The following is a 27,877-nucleotide window of genomic DNA, read 5'->3' on the forward strand; positions in this document are numbered from 1 at the left end:
CAACTGCACCAAAACTGTTGTGGTCAAGCCGATTGTATCTAACTTCATAAGCTTAAGGGAGTCCTATCATTCTTAAAAAGAGTGAAAAACACATTGCACTTGTTGGTTCCATAGCAAGCCAACGAGTTAGTATCACAATCTTTTGAACTTTTAAGCTTTCAAATCCTGAACCCTATAATGCCTTTGGATTTTATAGCGGGCTACCAAGTACTTTATAGTAAAAATATGGTCTACCAAATTTGCAGGTTAAAGTAGATAATGTTCTGAATTTAGAATGAACCAATTGGATCCTTTGCATCCGACATGTGATGGAATCAATTATGGCAATTTTCTTCACACTTCCATACTTGAGTCCATATTCTACTTGAGTGCAAAGCATTCAAAATACACTATGTTGGTACTTTAAAAATCTTTTAAATATATTTTAAAACATTAAAATTGGTGCCCATCAATGTATTTTGAAGGTACAACAGAAAAAATTCAACAAAGAATCTAAATTCTACTTTCTTTTGCGCATTCCCCTCGGTTGGTGAAATTTCGACTTAAAGGAAATTAGCCGAATCTACCCCTTTCTATGTGCCTAAGAAAAACACTAATTAGGACTATGATTAGCTATAAGTGCATAATATGAAACAAGGTTAAAGCGAAATTGACCTTTGTTAATGCCTCACCAGTGAAAAGCCCACCAACCATCCCTCTAAATAGAAGAACAAGTGAGGGTAAAAGGTTTATTTTAAAAAGATCATTTATATTAATATTTTATTGTGTAATTTCTTTTGAATTATATTTTAAAAACATTTTTTTTATCAAACTTTTATATTTAAATAATTGTTCTTAAATAATTTTATTTAAAATTATAAAATAGAAGTAAAAAATAATCATGACCATATAAAAATCTGCGGGAAATTTTAATTGCAGATAATTACCACCCCTACTGGCTGGTTGCCATCCTCTACCCTATATTCTGCATACTAAAACTAAATTTAATTAACCCCCCAAAAAAAAGTTATCAACTAAAGTTATACGTTATGATGCACAAACTGAATAGTGAGCTCTGCTTCACGTGATGTCTGCCTCACAGTAAAGCACGTTTGAAGAATGAATAGTAGGAAAGTTTTCACGTGTATCGGAAGACGAAAAGTGACCCACACCAAAGAAGAATTTGTCAAATGCCAACAGAAAAATTCCACGTTTCTATTCCTTTGAAATTTTCCAAAAGTCAGTGTAGTAGGTAGGGGCTTAAATTCTTGTGATCCCAAGAAGCAACAGCTTAAAAGTTAATTTCCCGTCTCTCAGCACAAAACTTTCCCATGAATGTTTGGACCGAAAGAAGGGCAAGCCACACTCCAGTATCAGCCCCTTCCTCAACAGTGTTATTCCCTGCATAACCTGTAAGAGCTGTTTTCACCCAACCTGGGCAGTAGCAGTTAATATAAATCTTTTGACCTTCTGGTCTCTCAGAAAGCTTCCTTGCCATAAGCCTTGTATAGGCATTAACAGCAAGTTTGGACACTGAGTAATCAGTATACACTTGAGGCCACCCACTTGTAGTCCATGTTCCATCCTCAACTTGTTGTAGAAAAGTAGCTACAGTCCTGTCAATGAGCTCATCTGTTAGGGATTCCACATCACTCAGTTCCTCCCTTAAGGCTACATTACTGATTCTCTGTCACACAAACAAAAAGTTATCAAATTTATATCTAGCAGTAGTCATACAGGGCGTTTTGGTCCAGTACAACTTCAGAGATAAAAAGAGAAATACTTTACCACAAACTGTGTTTTTAAATAAGTTGTTTACAAATACATCACTACAGATTACAACAGGGATTCCAGCAATTCAAAGAATTTTTCATTTTATTACGGAATGATGTATGGGTCTGATCACAGGAATTTTTATCCAAGACATGCAATTCACACTTCACCTACTGTAACCAACAACTTAAACAACAATTAAGCAATTTATGTCAGCAAGCAATCTTGTCAGTATTCCCGAAGGAAAATATTCTGCATTTTGTATTTCAGAACATGAACATTTATGAGTGAAAATTATGGGAAGTTTTTAACCAAAAGAAGAAGACACGAGAGTATTCGAAAGGGAAAGAATCAAAAGATCAATAAATCCTATTTTAGCAAACAGTATAAATAAAGAGCTTCACTTACATTCCGTCTTCCATTTAGTCGACCAAGACGTGAGCTTACATTTACAATGCGAGCACCGACAAGGGATGGCTTCATCAATGGAAGAGTAGCTTCAATCATTTTCTTGATGCCGTAATAATTTGTTTCAATAACCTTATGAGCATTTTCAACTGAGTTATCAGACCCAAGATTAAAATTAACACCTGCGTTGTTTACCTACAGGTCAATGATATTGTTTAGAAGCATAAATAAGAATGAGTTAAACCACATTCCGCGTGTAAAAATTTAACCATCTTATTGTGTTTAGTTCCATGTTTTGCATATTTAGATCCACAACAAACAAAATCTGACACAAAAATAATTTGATAATATAACAGTAAAGAGAAGTGCATGAAGTTATCATCAAAAGAGATGCAATGGAACTATAAGGTAGGTCTAGTGGTAAAAGTTGGAAAGGAGGGTGGGAGGGTTATGCATTCAACTCCCCACTAACATTTGGGAGATATAAGGTTGATTTGAAGGATTTGGAAGAGAGGGTGGGAGAGGTTGTGATCAACTCTCTCCACTAACAAAAACTAACAATTAACATTTGTAGATCAAAAAAATCAAAAGAGGTGCAACAGCTGGATAGATCCCAACAAAACATGATGATTTAGTTAAAATCAGACCTACTATATTGAAAGCACATGCTAGAGAAACTGACCAGAATATCTAAACCACCATAATTTTCCCGCAACCACTCCACAAATTGGTTGATGGATGAATGATCCACTACGTCAAGTTGATGATAAACCACACAAAGGCCGCCTTCTTCCAAAGATTTAATCGATTCAACACCAGCACTAGAGTCTCTTGAGGTCAGTATAACAGTCAATCCATGAACGGCAAGTTGTCTACAAATCTCAAACCCAATTCCTCTATTTCCACCAGTTACAACTGCAACGGTTTCCTTGGACCACCACCTATGAACCCTCAAATCAACAACAATTAGAACAAGCTATGGAGATCAGAAGAATATCTGTAATTCCATAAACTACGAAGTTTAAATGCTGAAACAACAATTTGTCGGGAAAAACACATGCTGAGGGTTAAATACTAGCCAAGTGGCAATACTCTCTGACTAGGTTCGTTTATCTAACATTTGGACCTGCACTTGAAGCTCAACACCAGTTTTTCTCCTCACTGGCCTGAAGGTGCATGAAAAATGAAGATATGGATGAAGGGGTCAGTTCAAAGGTCATCTAGACATGGCATGCACCAAAACATTGAAAAAAAAAATCAACTTTTGTATTCGTAACTATTGCCCAGGAACACTATCAACACATTTTTTCTAACACCGATTTTATTAATCAGTGAAATACACTAATTAGTGCATGTTCAGCCCCCATTTAGTGGGATTGACTAGTTATACCACCAAAAAATAAAGAGCAGAGTAAATTACATAAACCACATTAGAGTAGAGATTTCCTGAAATTATACAAACTATCTTTTCTTTTTTTTCTGTAAGAGCAACAAATTTCCTTATAGAGCTCAGTGTAACATTTTTCAAAACTAACAACAAAACTGGTTGTTTTTGCAGAGATTAAGTCAGCTAGTAGCGTAAGTCAGCTGGCGTTGCTACTAAATTTGTGGGCTTCAAAATCGAAAACAAAAAAAGAGAAAGGGAATTGCAAAATAATAAACTAAAAAATGAAAAACAAGGAAAAAGAAAAGGAAATATTAACCTTTGATTATCAGAATAGGGAACGGTCATCTGAAAGCGTATCTCTTGCAATCGCTTTTCTCTTCGTTCCTTAGCTTTTTCTTTGTTCCCCATTTCTCTCTCCCTCTCTCTCTCTCTCTCTGGGGCTATTGCGACTATTCAGTAGCTGTCTCCAATTCGAACATCGTCAGGTGGTGGAGCATGAAGGGAGAATGAAGATAGTTTGATTTAGAATTTGCTTGAATTAACTAATTTTGTTTAATTACTGCGTGGTTTGGTTCTTTTAGTTACAATATATATCTTTTAATTTCTATGAATACTTTATTATAGGTATACTTGGACTATTTTTTTAATTAAATTCGAAGTTTCTTTTTCATGAAATGTATTTTATTAAATGATTCACATATTATTGATATTAAACGTTATGTTCGACAAAAATAATACCAATTATATTTATAGCACGATATGATAGCTTTGTCTTCTAAAAAATTTGTGTAAATGTTAAAATCATTATTTTAAATATAAGAATTAAATAAATAAATTGTATTATTATGCACAAATTAATAATTAAAGCTAATTAATTTTAAGATAATAAATAGTAAATATTTAACTTTATAATGAAAATGTTTTTATACTATTAATTTTATAGAAAAATACTACTACTAACTAGTTATAAACATTTTTAAATATATTTTGTAAACTAATTTCTAAAGAAGTTTTAAAAAGTCAATTTAAGATTTTGTAAGATTTTGTTGTGTAACTTAAAAAAAAGGTAACTTTATTCGGTAACAATGTTGGGAGTTTTGGTTGAATTGTTTTGAATATATATTTTTGTTTTTTAACCTAAATTTAAATTTTTATTTTGTGTTTACATATTGTAAATTCATAGTATTATTGCTAACATGGTCACGTATGAAATGATGTTTGATCTCAATCTACTTTGTGCGTGAATGCAATATAGAATTTTTAGATAAACTAATTAAAACATTATTATCACAGTAAATAAGAATTTTACCTTCAAAATAGTTGTAATCTTCTAGGTGATTCTTGATCCAAGAGTTGTAAGCAGTAGTGGACGACTAATATGCATTCAACTTTCTATTGTTGATAATGCAATCATATTCTATTTCTTGCTCAGCCACAATACTAGGTTTCTTCCAATGAAGTGGCAGCCTCCATTTGTATTTTTACACTCAACTTTATCTCCAACATAATCGATATCGCAGTAGCCTTCCAGCTTGAAGCTCTCGCTTCCCTTATAGCATAGCTTGATGACATCTTCACTAAGTCATTAGTTGAAGATAAACTTTATCGTATAATCACCTTTATTGGTATAAGAATTGTTGAATGAATTTGATTCAACATATGTTAATGTGTTCATATAACGTCTAGAGAGTCAAACGTCTAGGACGTGCAATCTGTAGGACGTCATATATTGCATCGTCTAAGAAAAATCATCTACAAGACATTTGTATAGGTAGTGTCTAAATACTAAGTCCATCTCTAGAAGTTGTCTAGGATTTCCAAGCCTAAATCGTTCTCTTTCTAATCTGTCTAATATCTTTCGCTTCTCAATCAAGCTATTATTCCTAACACCAATTCTGTAACGCGCCAAATCTCGGGATGTTACTGGTTTACAAAAACTTTTGAAAACATAGCTCTCATACCATTACGGAATACAAATTAAATAAAAAATTCTATTTATTTTAACTGAATTTAGAAAACTTCATAAATCAAATGTAATTATAAAGTGTTCATAGATTCTCATTATAAAACTATTAACATTGAAATCATAACCCCATAGTTCTTCCTCGTATCTCGCCACTCAACTTCGCTTTAGTTACACCTGTAACAACATATACTATCATACAAGTACAATCATCACAGGTAGAAACTACAACCATAACATGCAAGGATGAACTAACAAAATAAGTCATACAAACATACATAAGTATTAGACATCTACTTAGAATAAGATCTCCGAATAATACATATATTCATACACCTATAAACATTTTCATATGTCATCACATCAAATCATTAACAACCGCACTATGAGAATCCCAAGTTACTAGCATATACTCACAATTTTTTTTGTCAAAGTAACTAATTCACACTCAGACTTACTCGGTCATTCACCAACTCATACTCTAATTTGTTTAAAATCATTCACTATATATTGAATCACCACCAGATTACTCACATACAACTACAAAGTCGAGTCTCACCTCCCACCATTGTCTTAAAAAGCTTCACCGGGCCGATACACTTTACCATACATCTACCATATATGGCTTAAGAAATCATTCATTAGAGAACCCAATGAAAATTAAACAAGACCCAAATAAAGCCTAGCTGAAACCTTCAAAGAAGCAGAAATACGTTCATCACAACACCACATACTCATTCAATCACTCATAGGTATCACACGTTAAACACATCAAACAAAACAAAGCAGAGTTAACTCCCCTTATTTCAAAGATTCACATAATCTTATCAATTATTTAAAATATCAAAGATTCACACGTTAAACACACCAAAATATATCAAAGATTCACATAATCTTTCTATTTTGTTTCATATTTTATTTTTATTCATTTTCCTTCTACACCCCCATAATTTAATTTTTGCACCATTTAATGACGATAAAATGACTCTTTTGTCCTTGAGCCCAAAATACAAGCCACACAAATAATCCAAATAACAACATACCAATAATGTATTTCATTTAATCAATAATAACATTAAATAATAAAAATAATAATTATAATTCTAGAAAACATCTAAATACCAATTACCAAACAATAATATTCAAGTCTCACATTATTCCCTAATTACCTCATTTTCCAAGGGTCTTATGTTCTTGGATTTATCTTTTAAGATGCCATGTGTAACATCCCAAAATTATACAGTCAGCAACTATATAATAGAATATTAACATGTATTAATATGATAAAACAGTTTTACAATTAAAATAGAACAGTGTGCAAAAAAATGGCCGAACGGCCTTACATATACACACAAAATAACGAGCGCTTACAAAAGAGTGAGGACGAACGGTTTACAAAACAATGACCGAACGTCCAACTATTTACAACCAGTAAAAAAGCGCTCGCTCACAGCCACTCGCTCTACTAACTAAGCTAACTAAAACCGAACGCCTTTACTGTTCGGCCTTCACTTCCACGTCTACTAGATTTTCTTCAACCAGGATTTCTTCTTCAAGCGCTTGCTCCAGAGAAGCATCTCCATCTGCTTACATCCACACGGATGATCATTGCAAGGACATGACGGATATACATATACAGACAACACAATGGAAAATGCAAGGGTAAGCTTATTGAATTTAATTCAAGTCAAACAGATATGTCATACTTATCAAATTCAGAAAGTACATTCACAACATATACATTCAATTCATACATAAGTTTCATCCAAAATCCTGCTACTAGACCGACCGTCCGGACTGTATGAATCCTGTGTAGCTAAGGCGTCCGTGCACTCAGGTGGGGTAACTGGAATGCTCATCAGTAGCCACCTGAGGTTAGTCTGTTCTGTCCAAGTTACAGTTATGGACTAGACCTCCTGCCATTCCCACGCATGACATACTCCTCTCTACTTGAGAACGAGCACTCACGGAATATCAGGATGAACCACCATCTAAGCTTACCACGTTCATACTTACAAATCTCAATTTCCATTCAAGAGTCGTTCCTCCCTGGAACGCTCGTTCAAAAACCATAATCACAATTTCAACTCTTATAGTGTTCGCACATCTTAATTCTTCCTCTTAAATACATTTTCATTCTATGTTCCACTTGCATAAAAGAACGAACGTTCACTCCCCTTCATAACGAGGACGAACGTCGAGGGCGAGACCGAGAAAGACTCCTTTGAATCAGTTAAATGAAATGACTTTAGTACGACCCGAATAATACTTAGAATAATTTAAATTCAATAACTCTGGAACGAATCAAATGGATAGATATATCACAAATTGTTTAGATAAAGAATCCGAACACGATTTAATTCAAGAATCAACCGCCAGTCAATGACCGAGCGTTAAAATGAAACTTTTGGACGAACGTCACTGAAATCTTGGACGAACGTTACTAGGATGATTGGACGAACGCTATTTAAATTTATGGACGAATGCTATTTCAATTCAGGACGAACGCTATTACCGCTTGTTGATAAGTACAGAAGGAACGAACGTTAGGTATAGGACCGAGCGTTCTTTACCACATACACATTTGGACGAGTGTTCGGTATCAGACCGAGTGCTACTTATCATTTACACTTTTAGGACGAGCGTTCGGTCTAAGACCGAGCGAAACTTAGGACGTACGTTTTTAGGTCGAGGCTCTTAGCTGAATTCAAATTCATATAAAATTGGGATTTATATAAGATGGGATATTTAAAGTCTCTGTTTTAATAATTTGACTAAGAGTTCAAAGGGATATTATCAGGCTTCTCAATTCCTACACAACACTCATGATGTTTACGTCTGGCCGAAAGCACAACATAAAGCTATATAAGAGGGCGTTCGTCCTCAAAAAGGGAATCCTTTCCAAATGAAAGGGTACGACTACTTCAAAGAATTTGTACTATGAATACCGTACGGTCAATGACCGTATCGATAACGAACGTTCATTTTCATATACTTCTCATATTAAAATTTTCTCTTCCAGTAACTCATTTTTCCAGTATAACTTACATTCATTCAATTAATCATATCACAGTATATATTCTATACTTCTCAAGCTTTGAATCAAAATCATATACCTACATCAAATATCAAAATCATACTGCATACAAATTTACAGAACATTCATACACACAAGCATATAATTCCCAGTACATACATGCCACACTTTCATATATCATCTCAGAATCATATTCATATACTCAAAAGTCAAATATCAGAAATCATATTTTCAAGCATCACCTAACGCGCATGCAGTACAGACATCACATGAATTAAATCTAATAAGCTTCCCTTACCCGGATTGTAGTGAACGTCCTAAAATGAGTGGATCTTGATTCGTCTAACCGAGACTCTCTCAACGTTTCACTTAAGCTTTCCAACTAAACTAACCAAAGAAAATGAAAGGACTTAGTCCACACCATTTCATGCAACGGAATATGGTTTGCAGGAACTTCCAGAAACGAGCGTCCAAATAAAACTTACCAGAACTGTAAGTTGTTCGGTTCAATCTGGAGCTCTTGGTGCAGTGATCGTCCTCACGGCTCTGAAACGTGATCGGAGTGCAGAATGGTGAGTTACAGAAGAGAGAAGAAGAAAGGTCTCTAGAGAGAAGGTAGAGAATTTGGAAAGCAAGAGTTTGAGGAAGAAGATTAAGTGTGCAGAAGAATGGGAAGAGTTTTTCAGAGAAAATAATTTCTCTTCCCACGTAGGACAAACGTCCATTCGTCTGCTGCCACTTGGATTCCACTACCGTTTTAGAATGTTCCAAATTGACACTTGGCAGTCTGCATGCAGTGTGAGTAAGTGCGTTTTAATGAAGGGGTGTGCGTGTCACGGTGCATTAATGGAAGCAGAGAGGTGACTAAGCAGAATAATTAATGGGGCGTGACACCATGACACTTTATCCACTTTATTTTCACACCTCAATGAGCTCAACTTAGATGCAGGTCCACTAACGCACCTCAAAATATCCAAAGAACATTTATACAATTAAAAAGTCATTTTTAACATGTTTTTGTATCTCATGCTAAATAAACCCAATTTTAACAAATCTTAGTTAAAATACAAATATTAATTAAGAATCCAATATTAAAAACTAAATGACAATATAAATATACACTCATCAACAACATTTCTTCATTCTAAAAAAATTTGAAACTCAATTAAATACGAGATATTATTACGTGATATTAACACTAACACGTAATAGTAACACCTAGATTTCTTTTTGAGAAGGTACGATCATAATATAATACGTAACAAAAAAATTTAATTAGAAACAAAATATTAAAAATATTATTAACTGTCATGACATATACAAAAACAATATAATATAATAGAAAAAAAATCCAATTGAATTATTTAAAAGAAAATTGAAACTTAAATAAAAATTTTATCAAATTAAATAGATACCAAGTAGTTTGTTTCATGTTATTTTATCGTGTTTAATGTTTATTTTTCCAATAATTTATCTCCAGTGAAAAAATTCTAATTGACTCATTATTTGTACCTAAGTATGTCGTACATATCTTAATGTAATCCGCACCATTACTCTGGAAACCTGGATAACTACAATTATCCAAAAATTTGACATATATTACTTGAATCTAATTTTAAAGTGACAAATCTATTTTATTATTTCAACCCCACATTATTTGAAACTAATTTTGAATTCGGGAATTTACTTATAACACCCTCTTTTTTAAATTACTCTAATTTATTTCCTGTTAATATTATATACCTGTTGCTTGTCAAACCATCTTTGGCACAATTTATTAGGTGTAATTGCTTTTTTTAAGATTCATAATTTTTTATTGCAACTATTTTCTTACATTATAATTTTGTTATTATTTAAATTTAAATTAAATCGGTAAGTCAAATTGAAGTCCTTAAATATTGAATCATATTTGAAATGTATAAAGATAAAACACCGTGTTTTTAGCATATGTGTTTTTAACATATATCTATAATGAATAATAAGTATGATTTTATCATTCGTGTTTATAATTATTATTATTGATTATTTAAAATAATTTTAAATTAATTATATAATAATTTAGATGTTAAAATATTATTAAAAAAATATTATCAAAGTATCATTATCTATTTACGTCGATAATATTTCAAATTAATAACATGAGTAAAAGAGAATTAAATGGAATTTTAATTTATTTTCAATAATAATAACAAAATATAATATAAAATTAAGTTAAATCATATCTCAATTATAATAGATTAATACACATTCTTCTGCTCTGTATTTTTGTTTTCATTCTCTTAACGCTGTTTTGATCCCTACCCTCCAGCTGCATGGCTTCCAAGCCCCGCACAGTTGAAGAAATCTTCAAGGATTTTAGAGCCCGAAGAAACGCTATTATTCGCGCACTCACTCGCGGTACTACTCTTCTCTTTCCAATGCCGCTTTCTTTTTCTTTTTCTTTTTTTTCGTTCTCTCTTTTCTTTTTTCACCCTTGCCTTTTTTCTTTTCTTAGACGTTGATGAATTTTACGGACTCTGTGATCCAGGTAAAGGGTATTTTCTGATCCTTTCGCCTTTAATTTTGTACTCTGGTTTCTGTTACCTCAAAAAAGAAAATTGGATATTGTATTTGTTTGTTTTTGTTTTTTTGTTGGTATTTCGTTATGTTTTGCGAATTTGTTGAAAAAACAAACTGTGGGGTGTGCGAATTGTTCTGCATGCTTGTTGGAGTGAACAAGGTAGAGTTTTTATGACACAGATTGAGAAAGAAACTAAATGGGTAGATAGTAATGGGGAAAAGGTGAGCTTTTGCATGGTTCATGTGCTGTTTAGTTAGCGTAAGAAAGTCAAATAATAGTACTGAGTTTGCTGTGTGGCATTTGGGTCTGGTAGCAGAGGGTAACATCGATGTTCATTTTTCTGGTTTTAATTTTCAGTTAGATTGAGATTGTTAATATATGTGGTTTTGTAATTATTGAATAATGTGGTGTGTTCTTCCATTAACTTTGAAGTTTCCATTGTGTTTCCTTAAGGGAAGGATAACTTGTGCCTCTATGGACATCCAAACGGGGCCTGGGAGGTAGCTCTTCCATCGGAGGAAGTTCCACCGGAGCTCCCTGAGCCAGCTCTTGGAATCAATTTTGCCAGGGACGACCTGAGCCGCAAGGACTGGCTTTCTCTGGTTGCTGTGCATAGTGATTCATGGCTGCTTGCAGTGGCCTTTTACCTTGGAACTCGGCTTAACCACAACGAAAGGTATGATCTAACATTGAAGAGATGCATATGTAATAATCCCAGTTCACTGTGGCTGTGTATTTTTATCAGAGACGTCCATTTGCACCTTGTTTAATGTAGAAGTTTTGGTTATAACTGGAGTTTTTGCCGGACCCTCATCTAAAACATTATGTTAAAGAGTCAAGAAATTGTGTATGTTTCAGACCATGGAGATTGCTTTCAGCCCTAGATTAATTTGGTTTTGTTTTGGGTTACTATTATATGGGAGTTCCTTATTTTGCTGTAATTCTTAACAAGGATTATGCTCGATGGTCTCTAGAAAAGATGTATAGGCAAAGTGGGCATTTAGATTGCATAAAAAACCTTAAATCAAATGCAACATCCCTATTATACTGACTAGATGCTATTTGGGTCTTTTGCCAATCCATCTTTTGTCATGCTTTCCATTTTCTGTGGTGTGGCAGGATCTTTGCTATTTTATGCGTCTTATCTTATTGACGGGTTGTGAATATGGATGACTCTGTTTTCAGTATCTAGGCTGTTACTTGTACTCAGTTAAGTGAGAATTTCTTGTGTTTCAATTAAGTTTTTGTGTATTATTTTTGCTTAGTAACAATAACTATGGTGGTGGTTGTTAGTTATGCATTTCTTGAATCTTGAATACTTTTAATTATCGAGCATTCGCAAGTGTGCCACATAAATTAGATATGTTAACTCTTCTATCTTTGATATATTGGGTGATTGGCAATGTTATTTGGGATACTGTAGCTGCTTTGCAAACTACTGTACTATTATAACACGGTTGGGATTATGGGATTATTGGATGGAGTGTTTATGACTAGGTTAAAACTTACAACCTACCTAGCCTATGCTATGGAACTATGGATGCACCTTGCAGCCATCTCCCTCTTAGCAATTGTGCATATAGGAATAAAACTCGTCGATTATAACTTGTGTAATAATCTCCCTCTAAACAATTGTCTTATTGGAAATTGAACTCATGACCTTTGCTCTGGTACCGATTGGTGGATCAAGTACTCACTACTAGGCAAAAAACTATAATTGATAGTCATGACACAACTCTTTTACCTAAAGGTATAGTAATCCAAGTGTCACAATTAGATTAGGACCTAGTCTACTTGGCCTACATTATGAGATAATTGATGTTCCTTCTAACAATCTCCTCTTCAGCAAGTGTCTTACTAGGAATTGAAATTTTTGATTGTAACTTAACTCATCTAGACTATTCTACAGTGTAATTGATATAATTTACAAAATCGTTTCCTAAATAATTTCTCCATTGGTAATCAAACTTGTGACTTTGGCTTTAATATTGTTAGATATATTATCTTTATCTTAACTTCATCTTTTATCTTTATTTAGTTTGTTATTATTTCTTATTTGTAGTTTAGACTTAGCCTATATTTCATCTATTATAAATAGAGTACCCTATGTGTATATTTAACACAAGGGAGATTAATCTCATACATAATTTTTACTATATTTAACATAGTATTAGAGTCATGGGTTAAAGCCTATCCTAGCAAGATTTGTGTTTGTTGAACATATCATTACACCCGCTATTGGGCCACTATCAGACCACCTATTAATGTCTAGTCCCATACACAATATGTATATACCTTGGTATGAGGGTAGTGTGTTGAAAGTCCCACATCGACTAGATAGGGCCAATTTGAAGTATATATGTCAACCTCACCTTATAAGCCAATTTTGTGGAGTTGAATTAAGCTTAAAGTTCATTTCTTAAAATGGTATCAGAGCCATGGGTTATAGCTTATCTTAGTGAGATTGTGTTTGTTGAACATACCATTTCTCCGGTTATAGCTTATCTTAGTAAGATTTGTGTTTTGACATATTCTAGTGAGATTTGGGTTTGTGTTATATCCTAGTGAGATTTTAGCTTTAGCATCTTGGATTAGCAACTATAGGTTTTTCCTTTAACTAGAACATTCTACAATTGCCAATTGGAAAAGAAGTCGACATATAAGATTTGTGTTGGATTTCTTTATTGTAACATTTTTTCTTACTGTCTCCTGTAATTTGTCATATAGTTTATTGATGTTTTCCTGGACTTTTTATGGCAGAAAACGCCTATTTGGTTTGATCAATGCTCTTTCCACTGTTTTTCAAGTTGCTACTGGCAATAAACCAATTAAGGAGAAGCTGACAATGGATAGCGGAAGCAAATCTGATGTAAGCATCGATGTTAGTGATTTCCTTTCTTTTTTTCTAGTGATTATTGTTTCTTTTGGCTGGTTAGGTATTGGTTCTGTAATGGTAAAGTTCCATAGTGATAATGAAAATAAGCATATGAATGTGATGAAAGGTTTTGTTTTGTTTTGACAAACAAAATCACAGGGAGCCACGATGAAAGGTGAGCCTATTAAAATATTTTGTGGAAGCTGTGGTGGAAAATACAATGGAGATGAACTTTGGATCGGGTGTGATATATGTGAGTGGTGGTACCATGGGAGGTGCGTTATGATTAACCCTGCAAAGGCTGACACCCTAAAGCGCTATAAATGTCCATCATGCTGCTTGAGGAGGAGCAGATCAACGACTGAAGGCAATGAAATGGGAATAAGTGACCCAGGTGAATCTTGTTTCATGGCTGACAAGATCACAAGATAGTGCAATACAGTTACTTCACTTGTAGAGGTTCATTTAGTATATAGAAGATAGAGTATATGACTAATTTCAATCCGATAATTAGATGATGATATTTGCTTCAATTTACACATTGTAATTTTGTTTTATTTCAATGGTGTTTCACGAAGTAAAAGGCGGCCGTTTTCAACTTTTATCACAGTACATTTTCTTCTAATCAAACTTTAGTTATGTTGCTTGACGAGGAATACTCAAAGATTAAAGGAATGGAGAATTTAGGGAAAACGAGAGAAAGTTGTAACGACAATGAGAAGAAAAAGTGAATACACTTCTTTTGTAAGTTAAAACTAAATTGGATATAATTCAGAAACGTAATTTTGGAGAAATTACTTGTTTCTTTATATGTAATAATGTGCATTGGACGCTACATGTTTATTCCAAGAAATTTGAATTGTATTTAAATTTACTTTTCATATATACCATTATAAAAGATGGTTTTATGATTACGACTTTTCGGCGGAGCAAATCAATTAAACTTAGATATATGATAAATTGGCTTTGCTTCATCTAAACTTTGGATAAAATAAAATAATTTAAAGAAACAAGGCTTAAGGGTAAGCAAGAATAAGTTGGAAAGTCTTCTTTTTTCAATCTCTTAGTTTTAGTTTAAGTTGATGTTTCCTTCATGGATCTCTGTTTAGTTCCCAAAACGGATTCGATCATATGTTGTTTGGGTTTGTTGTCGTGTTGATTTTGTATGATGTCATGCTATTATTGTGCTTGGTCGATTATCGAGTTGTGTGTGTTTGGTCGAGCCGTTTGTTATGATTGTTGAGTCGTAGGTGTTGTTGGTCGTGTTATTTTGTTTCTTTGTCGAGTTATGTAGTTGGTTGTGTGATGTTTGGACATAATTGTATTGTGTGTCGGTTGTTGTATCTGTGTGAGGTTAAGACATGATGTTGTGGGTTCGATTTGCCGTATCTAGTAAATGCGGCAATGAATCTTTTGGCTATGCGATGCAGGAAATAGGTCCTCTTCGGTCGTGCGATGAGAGAAGAGGATGGTTCAAGTACCAATTTTTATGACCAGGTGGTATGGTAGGGTATGAGGGATAAACCATGAGTGTTTGTGGTAATGTATTTTTTATGTGACGTGAATGTGGTTGACTTTATGGATTGGGGATGAATATCTGAATAAGATGTTAAAAAAAATCTGAACATGTCGAAAATTCTCATATTATTTTCCCACGCGTAACCTCATCTACACAACACCAACAATATCAAACGATCAGCGAAAACCACAACCATAATATGTAAGGGTAAGCTAACAAAAAATAATACAAGATAATACACAATAACTGGTACTTGTATATTGACTTAATTATTATTTTCCACATGATTCTAATTATTTTCTCAATAATGAAATAAATTTTTAATTTTTCACTATTTCGTGATGGTACCAAAAGTCAGTTTTTCTTAAGTTAATTAATTACACGTGACATCATAAAAGGAGATATTACAAGATTGACTTAGGTTAACCTCTATATTACATTACTCAAGGAGGGAACTTAGTTTTATTTGATGAGACTTGTACAATAGAAAAAATATTTTATGAGTAATGGTAATGTGTTCTCCTCTTAACGGAAATGATTTTTACTTTCGTCTCTAAGTTAGAGTATTAAGGTTTAGCTTCTACAATTTAGAAACACCTTTAGGGTTAACTAAGCTTATAAATAGAAGTTTCTCTTCCATGTAAATTTACCTTTTAATTAAGTAAAGTTATTCTGTCAATTTTGTGTCATATTACTCATTGAAGTCTATAACACCCCTTCTAAATTTCCTCTAGCCATCTATGTTTAAGAGTTGACTTAACCTCCATTGAGAGCACCCAAACAACATCTCATCACCATATAAGCTCACCAAAACCAAGCCAAATATACCCACCACCGTCATTGCTTCCATGCACCATATCATCCTTAGGCTCACCACCTCTCTTGAGTCTTAAGTCATATAACTTGGAGGAGGAGCCTACCATCAATTCTCCTACATGTTCACTGTGTAGCCCTTTTTCAGAAAATGTCCCAAGGTTAGTAGATTGTTCTTCATGGTAAGAACACACAACACATCACTCATGAATTCCATCATTTCTTTTGATCAACACCTTGCCTATGCCTTCAGCCACAATTGTGCTATTAGCTGTGAATTTCACGTTATTCTTTACACACAGATTGAGATGAACCAGCCAGTTCCTATTCTCAGTCATGTGGTTTCAGCATACTGTATCTAAATCCCAGGATCTGCAGTTTGCATCGTTGGTTGTGGTTGTCACCAACAAGACTTGGTCTGAATCAGACCCATCTTCCTCCTACACCAGATTTGCTTCTTCATTCTTCTTTCCTTTTTTGTTTCCACTATCTTGCCAACACTCATACGAATAGTGGCCCCATTTATTACAATTGTAGCACTGAATTTTCCTCTTATCCACTCCATAGGGATTGCAAATGTACCTTCTTGGTTTTTCCTGCATTCCCATACGTTTGTTGTAACATATCCCATATTTGTTTTGCAGTAGTGGCCATCGAAATCTTCTTAAAAATATTCATGGAGACACATTGATGCAGCAAAACTCATGCTTTGTAGTCCAACTTTTTGCTTGTATGTCTATAGTTGATCCTCCGAAGCATTCTTGGACACGTTCTTGGAAGTCAATCTTCACAATATCATCGACTTCTTGGAAGACAAAGATAGCCTCCATCTTCATGCATCAATCCTCGTATCCTTGCCCATCAAACAAAGGAAGATATATATGCAATATTATATATAATACAACAAAAAACTTGTTGAGAAAATAATGTATATATATATATGGTTAGAAAAATAATATATTTGGACCATACACTAAAGAAATTGCTATCACATTAATAATATTTTTGTCTTGGTATTCCAACTAACTAACTAAATAAGGCTATAAAAGAAAGTGATTCCCGCTTTCTAATTTTAGCGAGTGGGTGGATGCCTGTTCTCCATTCCATTAGCTCCTAAGTTTGTGAGCCATAGAAATTAGTCAAATTGATAAAAGAAAAATGTGGTTCCCCAGAGCCCAAATATATCTGTCCTAAAAATTGGTTTGTTTTGGGAATATTTGTTTGCTCAATATGAGTGGGAGGGCGTGAAAGAACATATTTTTGGCATTCATGAGTTTGAGCCTGGGAAGAGAAAGCTTACAAAAGAATAGAATAGAATAGAAGAGAAGAGAATCGGAGGGTAATGGAAGGATTGGATGGTTTTATAGAGAGGCTTTTGGAAGTAAGGAAGAACAGGGGGAAACGGATTCAACTGGTGGAGTCAGAAATTCGGAACCTTTGCAGCACGGCCAAAGATCTGTTACTAAGCCAGCCAAACCTTCTGGAATTGGAGGCTCCCATAAACGTCTGTGGTGAGTCCATATCTTATTAGTATCGTGTATTTATGTGAATCTCTTCCTCAATAGACTCAAATAGATTATCATACGGAGTTTTTGGTTGATTGATTGTTTCAGGGGACATACACGGGCAGTATCCAGACCTGTTGCGACTGTTCGAGTACGGTGGGTTTCCGCCGGATTCGAATTATCTATTCCTGGGAGACTACGTGGACAGAGGAAAACAGAGCGTGGAGACAATATGCCTGCTCCTGGCCTACAAGATCAAATTCCCAGAGAACTTCTTCCTTCTCCGAGGAAACCACGAGTGTGCCTCTATTAATAGAATCTATGGCTTCTACGACGAGTGCAAGCGCAGATTCAGCGTTCGCCTCTGGAAGATATTCACAGACTGCTTCAACTGTCTCCCCGTTGCCGCAGTCATCGACGACAAGATCCTCTGCATGCACGGCGGCCTTTCCCCGGACATGGACAGCCTCGACCAAATCAAAGCCATAGAAAGGCCTGTCGACGTCCCCGACCAGGGTCTCTTGTGTGACCTCCTTTGGGCCGATCCTGACTCCGACATACGAGGCTGGGGCGAGAACGACAGGGGCGTCTCTTACACCTTCGGCCCTGATAAGGTTGCCGAGTTCTTGAAGAAACACGATCTCGATCTCATTTGCAGGGCCCACCAAGTGGTCGAAGACGGTTACCAATTCTTCGCCGACAGGCAGCTCGTCACCATTTTTTCAGCCCCCAACTATTGCGGCGAGTTCAACAACGCCGGCGCCCTCATGTGCGTCGACGAAACTTTGCTCTGCTCCTTTCAGATCATCAAACCCATGGGCTTGCGAGGAAAATTCACATGACAACACAACTTCATAATCCCACGACACTTTCTGCATCCATTCATCGTTTCAAACAACCCCATACACCAAAATTTTGATTTTTCACCCCCACAAAACACTGTATATATCCCTCTATCTAGGCTTCACATCACCGGTCTCTCTCTTATATATCGCGCTTTCGTTCTCTTATCCACACAACTTTATTAGGATTAGTGCTTTTACGTGGAAGTAATCCTCTTCGAGTAATCTGTACCAGTAGTGGTAGATAGTAGTATCATTTCATGTTCTTATTTATGGACTTCTATATATCCTTTTCTGAAACTTGTATAGAAGATTTTCTATTCACAGTGCACTTTCCACTACTTGAGGTGCACTCTACTTCTTGTATATCATCTGCATGGTCATTAATATCTGCATGACTCACAGTATATTAAGGTATTTACTTTCAAGCTTATTTTCTTCCTTTGTATTTGGGGGCATTCGGATAAATGAACGACCAAATAATACCATTACAGTGCTTTTATCTAATGTCTCACTCCCAATCCTTTCTTTTGACTTGAAACCACAGCTTTATCATGTGTCTAAATAACTCATCAGTCGGTATATATTATAACTGAAAAATGTTTTTTTTTTATAACTTTTTTATAATAGTACGTGTGATAATTCGTCATTTATTTTAAATATACGGAACAATAAAATAATAAAATAGTAAAACAGTAACACATAAGCTATTTTCAAAAAAAATTGTTAACCTATCATATTTCATTATAACTAGGTTTCTTTTACCATGGTTAATTTGCTTTTCATATTACTTAGGTTCTTTTTTAAAAAATTATCTAAGGGCTAAGTTGTGCCTCGTATCCACAATTTCGTTTAAAAAAATCGTGAAAATTAAGAATGAGTTGTGACTCTTAAAAATAAAGTCGTGAAATCAGCAGAAAACTTTTTCATTAATATAAAATTGTAGGAGTCAAAGGTGACTTCCATCAAATTATATTTACTTAATCATGTAATTAAATTTTTAGTTAAGGTGAAGTCGTCACCACCAGCTTCCAAAGCTAAGTTGAACTAGATATTAGTAATTTCTTCAAAAAAAAGATCACATTAAAGTCATTATTGGGTGTGGTGATTTCTTTGAAAATAATTTCAACTAAAGACATCATTGGACGTGACAACTTTTTTAAAAATAATTTCAACTAAAGTTGTTATGGATGTGGCAACTTTTGTCAAAAACTAAGTTGAACTAAAGTTGTTATTGGGTGTGACAACTTCTTTGAAAATAATTTAAACTGAAGTTGTAATTAAGTGTGGTGCTTATGCCAAAAACTAAAGTTGAACTGAAGTCGTGCATTGGTATGTTGACTTCACTTAAAATGATTTTGAGTTAAAGTCTTTCTTTCATGTAACAACTTTAGTACAATTGAATTTGAACTAGTCGTCCTTTCATGTGAGGACTTTAGTACAATTGAATTTGAACTCAAATCGTGCTTACATATGGCAACTTCAACGTCATTATTTTTAGGATTTAGGGTTCAATGTAATTATTTTTGTTCCTAGAATTCTTACACGACTTTATTATTTTTAACTTGTATGGTGCAATTTTTCAAAAAAATTTGAGTTATAATTGTTAACTGTGAATGTATGATGATAATCTAGTATAAATTTACCAAGATTTTGGGAAAAAAATCACTACTATCGCAACTAAAATCACGACTAAACGACGAACCAAAAAAAGTTAGGTTTAAAAAGAGAAATTTTAGAGTCGTTACCATAGTTTAATTTGGAAAACTATGACAAAACTCTAAAGAAAGACATGGTCGGCGAAAACCGAATTCTAGGTTCGAGAGTCCATTACTTGTAGAAAAGGTATTAGTACCTTACCGTGTCTGCCTGAAGGCAGTACCCTTACTTAAATACGCAAACTTACTTAAATATGCAAAGGTGATGTGGTTTTCAAAATGTTTAATTATCTCCGAAAAATAAAACTCTAAAGAAACAAAAGATAGATTTAGTTTTTTGTGCTCGATAAAGATTGACCTTGTTCCTATATATTCTCATTCAAAATAAGAAATCAGGGTTACATGGTTCTTTAAGAAAATTTTGAAAATGATTTGAATTTTTGGGAAGCGAACCCGATAAGGACTAACCTTGCTTTTACGTATCTCCATTCATAATGAAAAATTAAGGATCACATAGTTCTCGATGAAAGATTGTTTGTTTGTTTGAAAATGTGGACATTTTTAGTTTTTGAAGATTTTATATATATATATATTTTTTGGTTGAGAAAGAAGTAAGGTATTAAGTACAATAAATGTTATCTCGCGAATACTCATAGCTTTAGAACATTATATAAGAAAAAAAGAAGAGATTATAAAGCACTAGGACGAGGTAAACAATCTCATATCTTTAAAAAATTATTTATTTTTTAAAAAATATACGTCAAATATTATAAGCCCATCATAAATTTATGAAGTATTATAAGGTCTAATGTAAACTTCCGTCTAGAATTTTTTTGATGTAAATATACGTCACTTGCATAAATGTTAGATTATTAACGGACATATAAAAACAAAAAGTTATCAGACATAAAAAAAACAAAAAGTATCAGACATAAATAGTATCTTTTATGGTAGTGTTCATCCATTTTCTACTTCCTCAACCATGGTTCTTTAGCCCAACCATTTGCCTTACAAGTTTTCATCCCTATTTGTTTCACCTACTACTTATGCATAAGTGTACTTTGTTTTTTCTATTCTCTTTCACTCTTTTGTCTTGTTTACCTTTGTTGTTTGTTGGATTTTGATGTTTTGTTGGTTATTTCAAATCTTCGATCTCTTTATCAATTTACATGAAGATTCCTCTTAACAATTAAGATATAATCAAGCTCTGACTCAAGTTCAACAACATCTTTCCCCCTAACAAATCCAAAGCAGTTCCCACTTTTATTAAATTTTCTTACTGTGAATACATCTAGATTTTTTTTTTTCAATACTTGATTTTCTATATTTATACTCACTTAGATTTACTAGAATTACTAGAAAGTAGGTGAAAAGATATGATTCTCAATTCACTACAAGAAAAATATAGATTTAGCATCAAATTTTCACCAACACTAATAGGTAAAAGTTGACGTTAACAGTGATAGCTTTGCGTTACCAAGTGTATATGTGACTCAAACTATAGACTCTAAATAATTAGTGTCAAAATTTAAAAATTGACTCTAAGTAACATTGACTAAATTGACACTAATTTATCACTAAATTTTAAATTAAATGTTTAATTAAAGGAGATTAGTATGAACTTGGTCAACAATGCTGCATTTTTATTTAATTTAGCATCAGTTTAGCCAAATGCTAAATAAAATATATTAATTTAACTTGTGACAAACAATTGTAGTGGATGAAAAAAATTAGTGTGGATAAAATCATTGACAAAGAGATGAGTACGAATGAAGACGAGAAAAATATGAATATAGAAGATATGTGTAGAGGAAGAAGATAAGTGTGGAGATGAGTGTTTTGAAAGGAAATGAGTGTGAAAACATTTATTAAAAAGTAAGAGAAAAATTATGATTGAGAAAAATTATGATTGAGAAAAATTTTCATATTTAAATCAGAACGTTTAGATTAAAAATAATTTATAATTCTTATTTGTTATTAGCAAAATATACAAATTTGTACACATACAAATAAATGTAAATGTTAAAAAAATAACTTTATTTTATTGTATTAAAGTTGGTTAAGTAGATTTTAGTAGCATTATTCAACATTGAACAAAGTTAATACTATACTAATATTAACTTAATTAATAAGTTTTATAAAATTGATTTAGTAGTAAAAATTGAAAAAGACTTCAAAGAAACTCTAGATATTTACTAACATTTGAGAGATAGAAGTTATGGATTTAACTTTCTCTATTAACAAATAACATTTGACTATGTTAATATTTTGAAGTTGATTCGGTAATTTAGTGAAGTAATTTTGCTCCGAAGCTATTTCCTTTAGTATTTGGTTTTCCTTTCTTGTTTTACGATTTGATTATTCATTACATTAACTAATAGTTCTGCTAGAGAAATAACTTGAATCACTTGTACGTTGATTCTATGTAATGCGTAATTATAAACTTTTCTTATATTCATGATGTAATATATATATATATATATATATATATATATATATATATATATATATATATATAATATATATGCACTGGTTTTGAAAATACGAAGATTAATTTTATGGAGAACTAACAAATTGAATTTAAAGGTTATTTTTTTTGTAATAGTGAATAAGTAACGAAATTTCTATTTATTAAATTTTGAAAATATAATAGTTTAGAATTATTGAATTTCACAAATTACAAGCACATTTTTTTATACTATCAGGAACTACGATAGTTATTAAATATTGATAAAGTTAAAATATCAAAAAATTGATAAAACGAAAAAAATTAGTTTAAAAATGAATTAAATAAACCAAATTGAAGCTTCATTTTTCTTAAATAATTAAATTTTGTTTTTAAAACCTCGTGTGCACACTTACTTTATAAGACCTTCTCCTGTTAAGAAAAATAAACACGAATGCCTGTCTATTTTGGAGAAAATCTCCATGCGACCATGTGAGTCATACACCACCTCATCCTCAAAACCCAAACCACAAAAGAAAAAAAGGGTGATATTCAACACAAAAAAAAAGAAAAAAAAACATTTTTATTTTAAAGTATAAAATATAAAATATAAAATATATCGAGATGAATAAAATAAAAAAATAAAAACATATCTATAATTTTTGAAGAAGAAAAAAGAAGAAGAAGAAGAATAGTATTTGTCGTATAAAGTGAGTGGTTGAAAGATTGAAAGATGAAAGCGTAGATATAAAAAAGTATAGAAGTTCATAGTTAGCTCATGAAGGAAGGCGGCAAAGTAAAAGAGAGCGTTGGTGGCTTGTGAGAAACATTAATAAAAGGTGGTGAATCTGTGAGGTGCAAATTAATCTCACTTAGGCTCTCTCTCTGTCCTTTTCTGTGACCTTCAACAAGTCAAACGCACCCCTCAGCGGCCCCACACCTTTTATATATATATATACACAAAATATCATCTTCAAAAACAACGTACTCATTTCGTTTTCCCTTCGTCCTCTTCTGCTGGTCTAACTGGTGGGACACATTACACACCTCTTTCTGACTCCATTGTCTTCATTCCCTCACTCTAAACAGGTTTCCTAGCTCACAATTTTATGTCATTTATGCCTTTCATTTAGTTAATTATTCTTCAATTGCATCAAATAATTTCTAATATATATATATATATGGTGTTTTTGTTACTTGTACTTGTTCATGTCACATGCTAGATTCAAATTATCTTCAAGATCATTGTTTATATTGGTATTGCCAAAAAGGGAAGTATTTCAATCACATAATAATAATAATAATTTATCTCTTAATTTTATTTGTTTTCTGTTTCTAGTTTTTATTTTAACCTATTCCATAAGTTTACTTAACATTGTTTTAGTTTCTCAAGTTTGTTTTTATATACCTAACTTTTTTAGACTCGTCATTTTTAAGAAAATGATTTAGTTTATTCTTAATAAAATAAATTTATAAACAAGTAATGTTAATAAGTATGGTCAGAGATTTTGAGCACAAATAATCGCATGTAATGTAAATACTTCCCTGATCTCGATGCAAATTATTTTGTAAACAAAGTGGTAAGCTACTATTCTTTATAGGTTATTTACAAAATAAAATATAGTTTTCTATTTTATTATGATCGATCATACACAAATATCGCAGTTTTTTTTCTTCTACATTTATTCAGCACCGATAAAAGAGTATTTTTATTTTAAAATATAATATAATTGTGATAAATCAAGTAGAAAGTTAAAATATTTGTATTTTATTAACAAGATTGAAAGGTATATCTGTATAATTTTCCTTTTATTATTAAGCATCTTGTTACATGTTTGACGTAAACTACAGCTAGATTATTTAGTTTTTAGACTTGTACGATTATTAAAATCATTTTTAACATCAAAAGACAAATATAATTCCAAAGAGTTGAAATATGCTTAAGTATTAGAAAATCGTCACCTTGTTTTAATTTATATTTTTGATTCCAAATATTTCCATGAAAAAAGGAAAAGAAAAAGGTTCTTTTAAATTGGAAGTATAGATTCAGGAAATGGAGAATTTGAAAATTAAAATAGAAAGAGAAAATAAAATAATATTTTTAACAAAATACATATATGACAATACTTATGGCAAATGATGCAGGTGGAGGGCCCTGGAGAAACTTCGTTGTGGGGTTTTGTCTTAACATGAAGTAAGGTCAATTAGGGTTTCTCTCGATTAAAGTCATCTTCTTTATAAGCTAATAAGAATGGAGAAAGATCACAACTATTCGGTACAGACATATATATATTTATAGATCTTCTGTGGCTTTTTTATGTTTTTGGCTCCATTAAAGCTTTTCATGTCAGATCTTTTCACCCTCTCTTATCATCACAATATGTTGTTTTGCTCCAATTTTGCTGAATCTCCATTACTGCAGGCACCGGTATCCATGCCTCCAAGCTTCAACACACTTGACTACTCTCTAGACCACGACCAACACCACCTTTATCCACCAAATCACCATCAACAGCAGCTCATGAAGTTCCAAGCTTCTGGTGATGAAAACAACAGTGGGTCAATGGTGGATTACATGCCTCAAACACCACCACCACCACCACATGGCTTTTACGGTGGTCCTAGCACTGGCACAATATCCTATGATAAATTGAGTTTTGCAGACGTGATGCAGTTTGCGGATTTTGGACCTAAGTTGGCTTTGAATCAAACAAAAAGCTGCGAAGAATCTGGGTTAGATCCAGTTTACTTTCTCAAGTTTCCGGTGTTACACGACAAGATGGAGGAAGAGCAGACTCTGATGGTGAACGAGGAGCCTGATGGTGAAGCAGAAAATCACGATGAGAGGTTCAAGTTGGTGGATGTGGAGGAGAAGTCAAGGGTTGGTGAAGAGGGAATGATGATGAGAGAAGATGAAGAGACTCGGCTTTCTGATGACAACAATTCCGTGCAGATTCGGTTTCTCGGTCAGGAAGAGACTCAGAAGAATGCAGGAGTGCAGGAAAACAAGAACAAGAGGAAGAGACCGAGAACTGTTAAGACAAGTGAGGAAGTTGAGAGCCAGCGCATGACCCACATAGCAGTTGAAAGGAATCGTAGGAAGCAAATGAATGAGCATCTTCGTGTTCTCAGATCACTCATGCCTGGTTCATATGTTCAAAGGGTAATAAAATATTACATTCATTCCATTGAAATCATAGTTCTAGCTAGAAAACAGCACATGATGCAGTTTTGAAACTAAATTATTTGTTATGTAGGGTGATCAAGCTTCTATAATTGGGGGAGCTATAGAGTTTGTGAGGGAATTGGAACAACTTCTTCAGTGTTTGGAGTCACAAAAGAGGAGGAGGCTACTGGGAGAAGCTCAAGCAAGACAAGTTGGGGAACCCTCCATTGCACAACAACAACAACAACCTCCTTTCTTTCCACCATTGGCAATTCCGAATGAGCAGATGAAGCTGGTGGAGTTGGAGAGTGGACTTCGTGAAGAAACAGCAGAGAGCAAGTCATGTTTGGCTGATGTTGAAGTCAAGCTTCTAGGATTTGATGCCATGATCAAAATCCTATCAAGGAGGAGGCCAGGACAGTTGATCAAAACCATTGCTGCACTCGAAGATCTGCAACTGATAATCCTTCACACCAACATCACCACCATTGAACAAACAGTTCTTTATTCATTCAATGTGAAGGTACACATGGATCACCTTATATTTACTTTAAGATCTATGAATTAGTTTAAGATCCTTGTGTTAACTTGATTCGGCTAATGTCTGTGTATGTGTATGTAGGTGGCTAGTGATTCAAGGTTCACCGCAGAAGATATAGCCAGTTCGGTGCAGCAGATATTCAATTTTATCCATGCAAACACTAGCATGTGATAACAATTATATGTCGTTATTATAGATGTTGTGTGCTAGTGTAGGTGCTGTGTTTGTACAAGAATAACTAGTGATTCCTATAGTTACTGACATTGATTTTACACCAGACCTTTTCATCATATGTTGTTTCGATTTATTATTGTCTTTGTCGCGAGGATGACTGAACAAGATTATTTATATCAGTGGTAACATGGCTTTTCTATCATTTTCTCTCTCTCTTACTAGTAACACAATGTACAGATGTTTTAACCTTTTTATTTTCACGCTTTCTCTAATTTCTTTAAACCAGTTTCACGAAATAATACTTTTTTTCCAAGATTTATGGGGGAAAATGATACTTTGGAGCTGTAATAAATTATTATATATATATATATATATATATATATATATATATATATATATATATATATATATATATGAAAAGTAAAACAAAAAAGGACGAAAACATATGAGTTAGGATGTGAAATTGACTATTTAGTGAACGACTATAATCCCATTAAACTAATTCCACGTTGATGGGTTAATTTACTTAAAATATTTTTTTCTCTCAATTCATTTTTAATCTTTATTACAATAAATTATTCATCTATCTGAATTAAATAATTTTTCTATCAAAAAATTATAATAAAAAATGATAAAAAAATTGTCGGTAATGATCTATATCAACAATCTTCAATTTATATCTAATTCGATTAACATATACATTAAGTCAAATTCAGTTTAATCTGCATTAAGAAAAAATTGTATTTTTCTAGTCCAATAAATTGAAACTACACTGAATTAGATTGAATGATATATTTGAACTCATTTTAACGCATCTAAGTCGATCTAATGGTAAGTTAAACTTTACAATGAACAATTTAATTAATTTAATAATATTAATAAACTTGCGTTGCAGAAGTATAAGTGACCCAGCCATTGCGTACTTATACTTTTTAATATCACATAGAGCTTAATGTTCTTTTAATTTGGTAAAATTATCGAATTTTTTATTTTATTTATTAAACAGACTTTCTATTTCATTTTTATAGAATTTTAAACATTACTTTTAGTCCTTAAAAATATGTGAAGTTTAGTTTTAGCCATGATAAAATATGTCTTTTTTTTCAAATTTCAATTCATCTTTAGTTCCCAATATTTATTTTAATATAGATAAGTCACATATCTTTTGCAGATATTGAGTTTTTTTTTATATATCATATTTAATATTATATCACAACACTAACATGTTCTA

The 27,877-nt window shown here is 33.0% G+C and overlaps 4 protein-coding genes across 7 annotated transcripts; 3 read left to right on the forward strand and 1 right to left on the reverse strand.

Annotated features, from left to right (window-relative positions):
* Positions 1-864: 864 nt before the first annotated feature.
* Positions 865-4,096, reverse strand: LOC124841634 (short-chain dehydrogenase/reductase 2-like). Its single transcript, XM_088098146.1, has 4 exons — positions 3,864-4,096; positions 2,843-3,101; positions 2,161-2,355; positions 865-1,666 (listed from the first exon to the last, which is right to left on the reverse strand). The coding sequence occupies exons 1-4, from the start codon at positions 3,953-3,955 to the stop codon at positions 1,271-1,273; spliced, it is 942 nt and encodes a 313-aa protein (XP_087954272.1). The 5' UTR covers positions 3,956-4,096; the 3' UTR covers positions 865-1,270.
* Positions 4,097-10,814: 6,718 nt separating this feature from the next.
* On the forward strand, positions 10,815-14,584 carry LOC148193144 (PHD finger protein ALFIN-LIKE 1-like). Of its 3 annotated transcripts, none has more exons than XM_088098673.1 (5): positions 10,815-10,944; positions 11,042-11,081; positions 11,561-11,783; positions 13,868-13,988; positions 14,142-14,584. In XM_088098673.1, the coding sequence occupies exons 2-5, from the start codon at positions 11,048-11,050 to the stop codon at positions 14,412-14,414; spliced, it is 651 nt and encodes a 216-aa protein (XP_087954799.1). In that variant the 5' UTR covers positions 10,815-10,944; positions 11,042-11,047; the 3' UTR covers positions 14,415-14,584. The 3 variants fall into 3 exon arrangements, with proteins under 3 accessions (XP_087954799.1, XP_087954797.1, XP_087954798.1); XM_088098671.1 differs by having other exon boundaries at positions 11,042-11,074; XM_088098672.1 differs by having other exon boundaries at positions 11,042-11,074; positions 13,868-13,976.
* A 2,584-nt stretch (positions 14,585-17,168) lies between these two features.
* On the forward strand, positions 17,169-18,961 carry LOC124822999 (serine/threonine-protein phosphatase PP1-like). The gene is made up of 2 exons (XM_047295113.2): positions 17,169-17,825; positions 17,928-18,961. Exons 1-2 carry the CDS (start codon positions 17,657-17,659, stop codon positions 18,659-18,661), a joined length of 903 nt encoding a protein of 300 aa, XP_047151069.1. The 5' UTR covers positions 17,169-17,656; the 3' UTR covers positions 18,662-18,961.
* A 4,784-nt stretch (positions 18,962-23,745) lies between these two features.
* LOC148193145 (transcription factor FAMA-like) lies at positions 23,746-26,848 on the forward strand. 2 transcript variants are annotated; one of them, XM_088098191.1, is made up of 5 exons: positions 23,746-23,854; positions 24,911-25,040; positions 25,188-25,928; positions 26,023-26,454; positions 26,554-26,848. In XM_088098191.1, the coding sequence occupies exons 2-5, from the start codon at positions 25,017-25,019 to the stop codon at positions 26,641-26,643; spliced, it is 1,287 nt and encodes a 428-aa protein (XP_087954317.1). In that variant the 5' UTR covers positions 23,746-23,854; positions 24,911-25,016; the 3' UTR covers positions 26,644-26,848. The 2 variants fall into 2 exon arrangements, with proteins under 2 accessions (XP_087954317.1, XP_087954316.1); XM_088098190.1 differs by lacking the exons at positions 23,746-23,854; positions 24,911-25,040 and having other exon boundaries at positions 25,050-25,928.
* The last annotated feature ends 1,029 nt before the right edge of the window (positions 26,849-27,877 follow it).

Source organism: Vigna umbellata, chromosome 9 (genome assembly GCF_029865625.1).
Source record: "Vigna umbellata cultivar VRB3 chromosome 9, Vumbellata_1.0, whole genome shotgun sequence".
NCBI lineage: Eukaryota > Viridiplantae > Streptophyta > Magnoliopsida > Fabales > Fabaceae > Vigna > Vigna umbellata.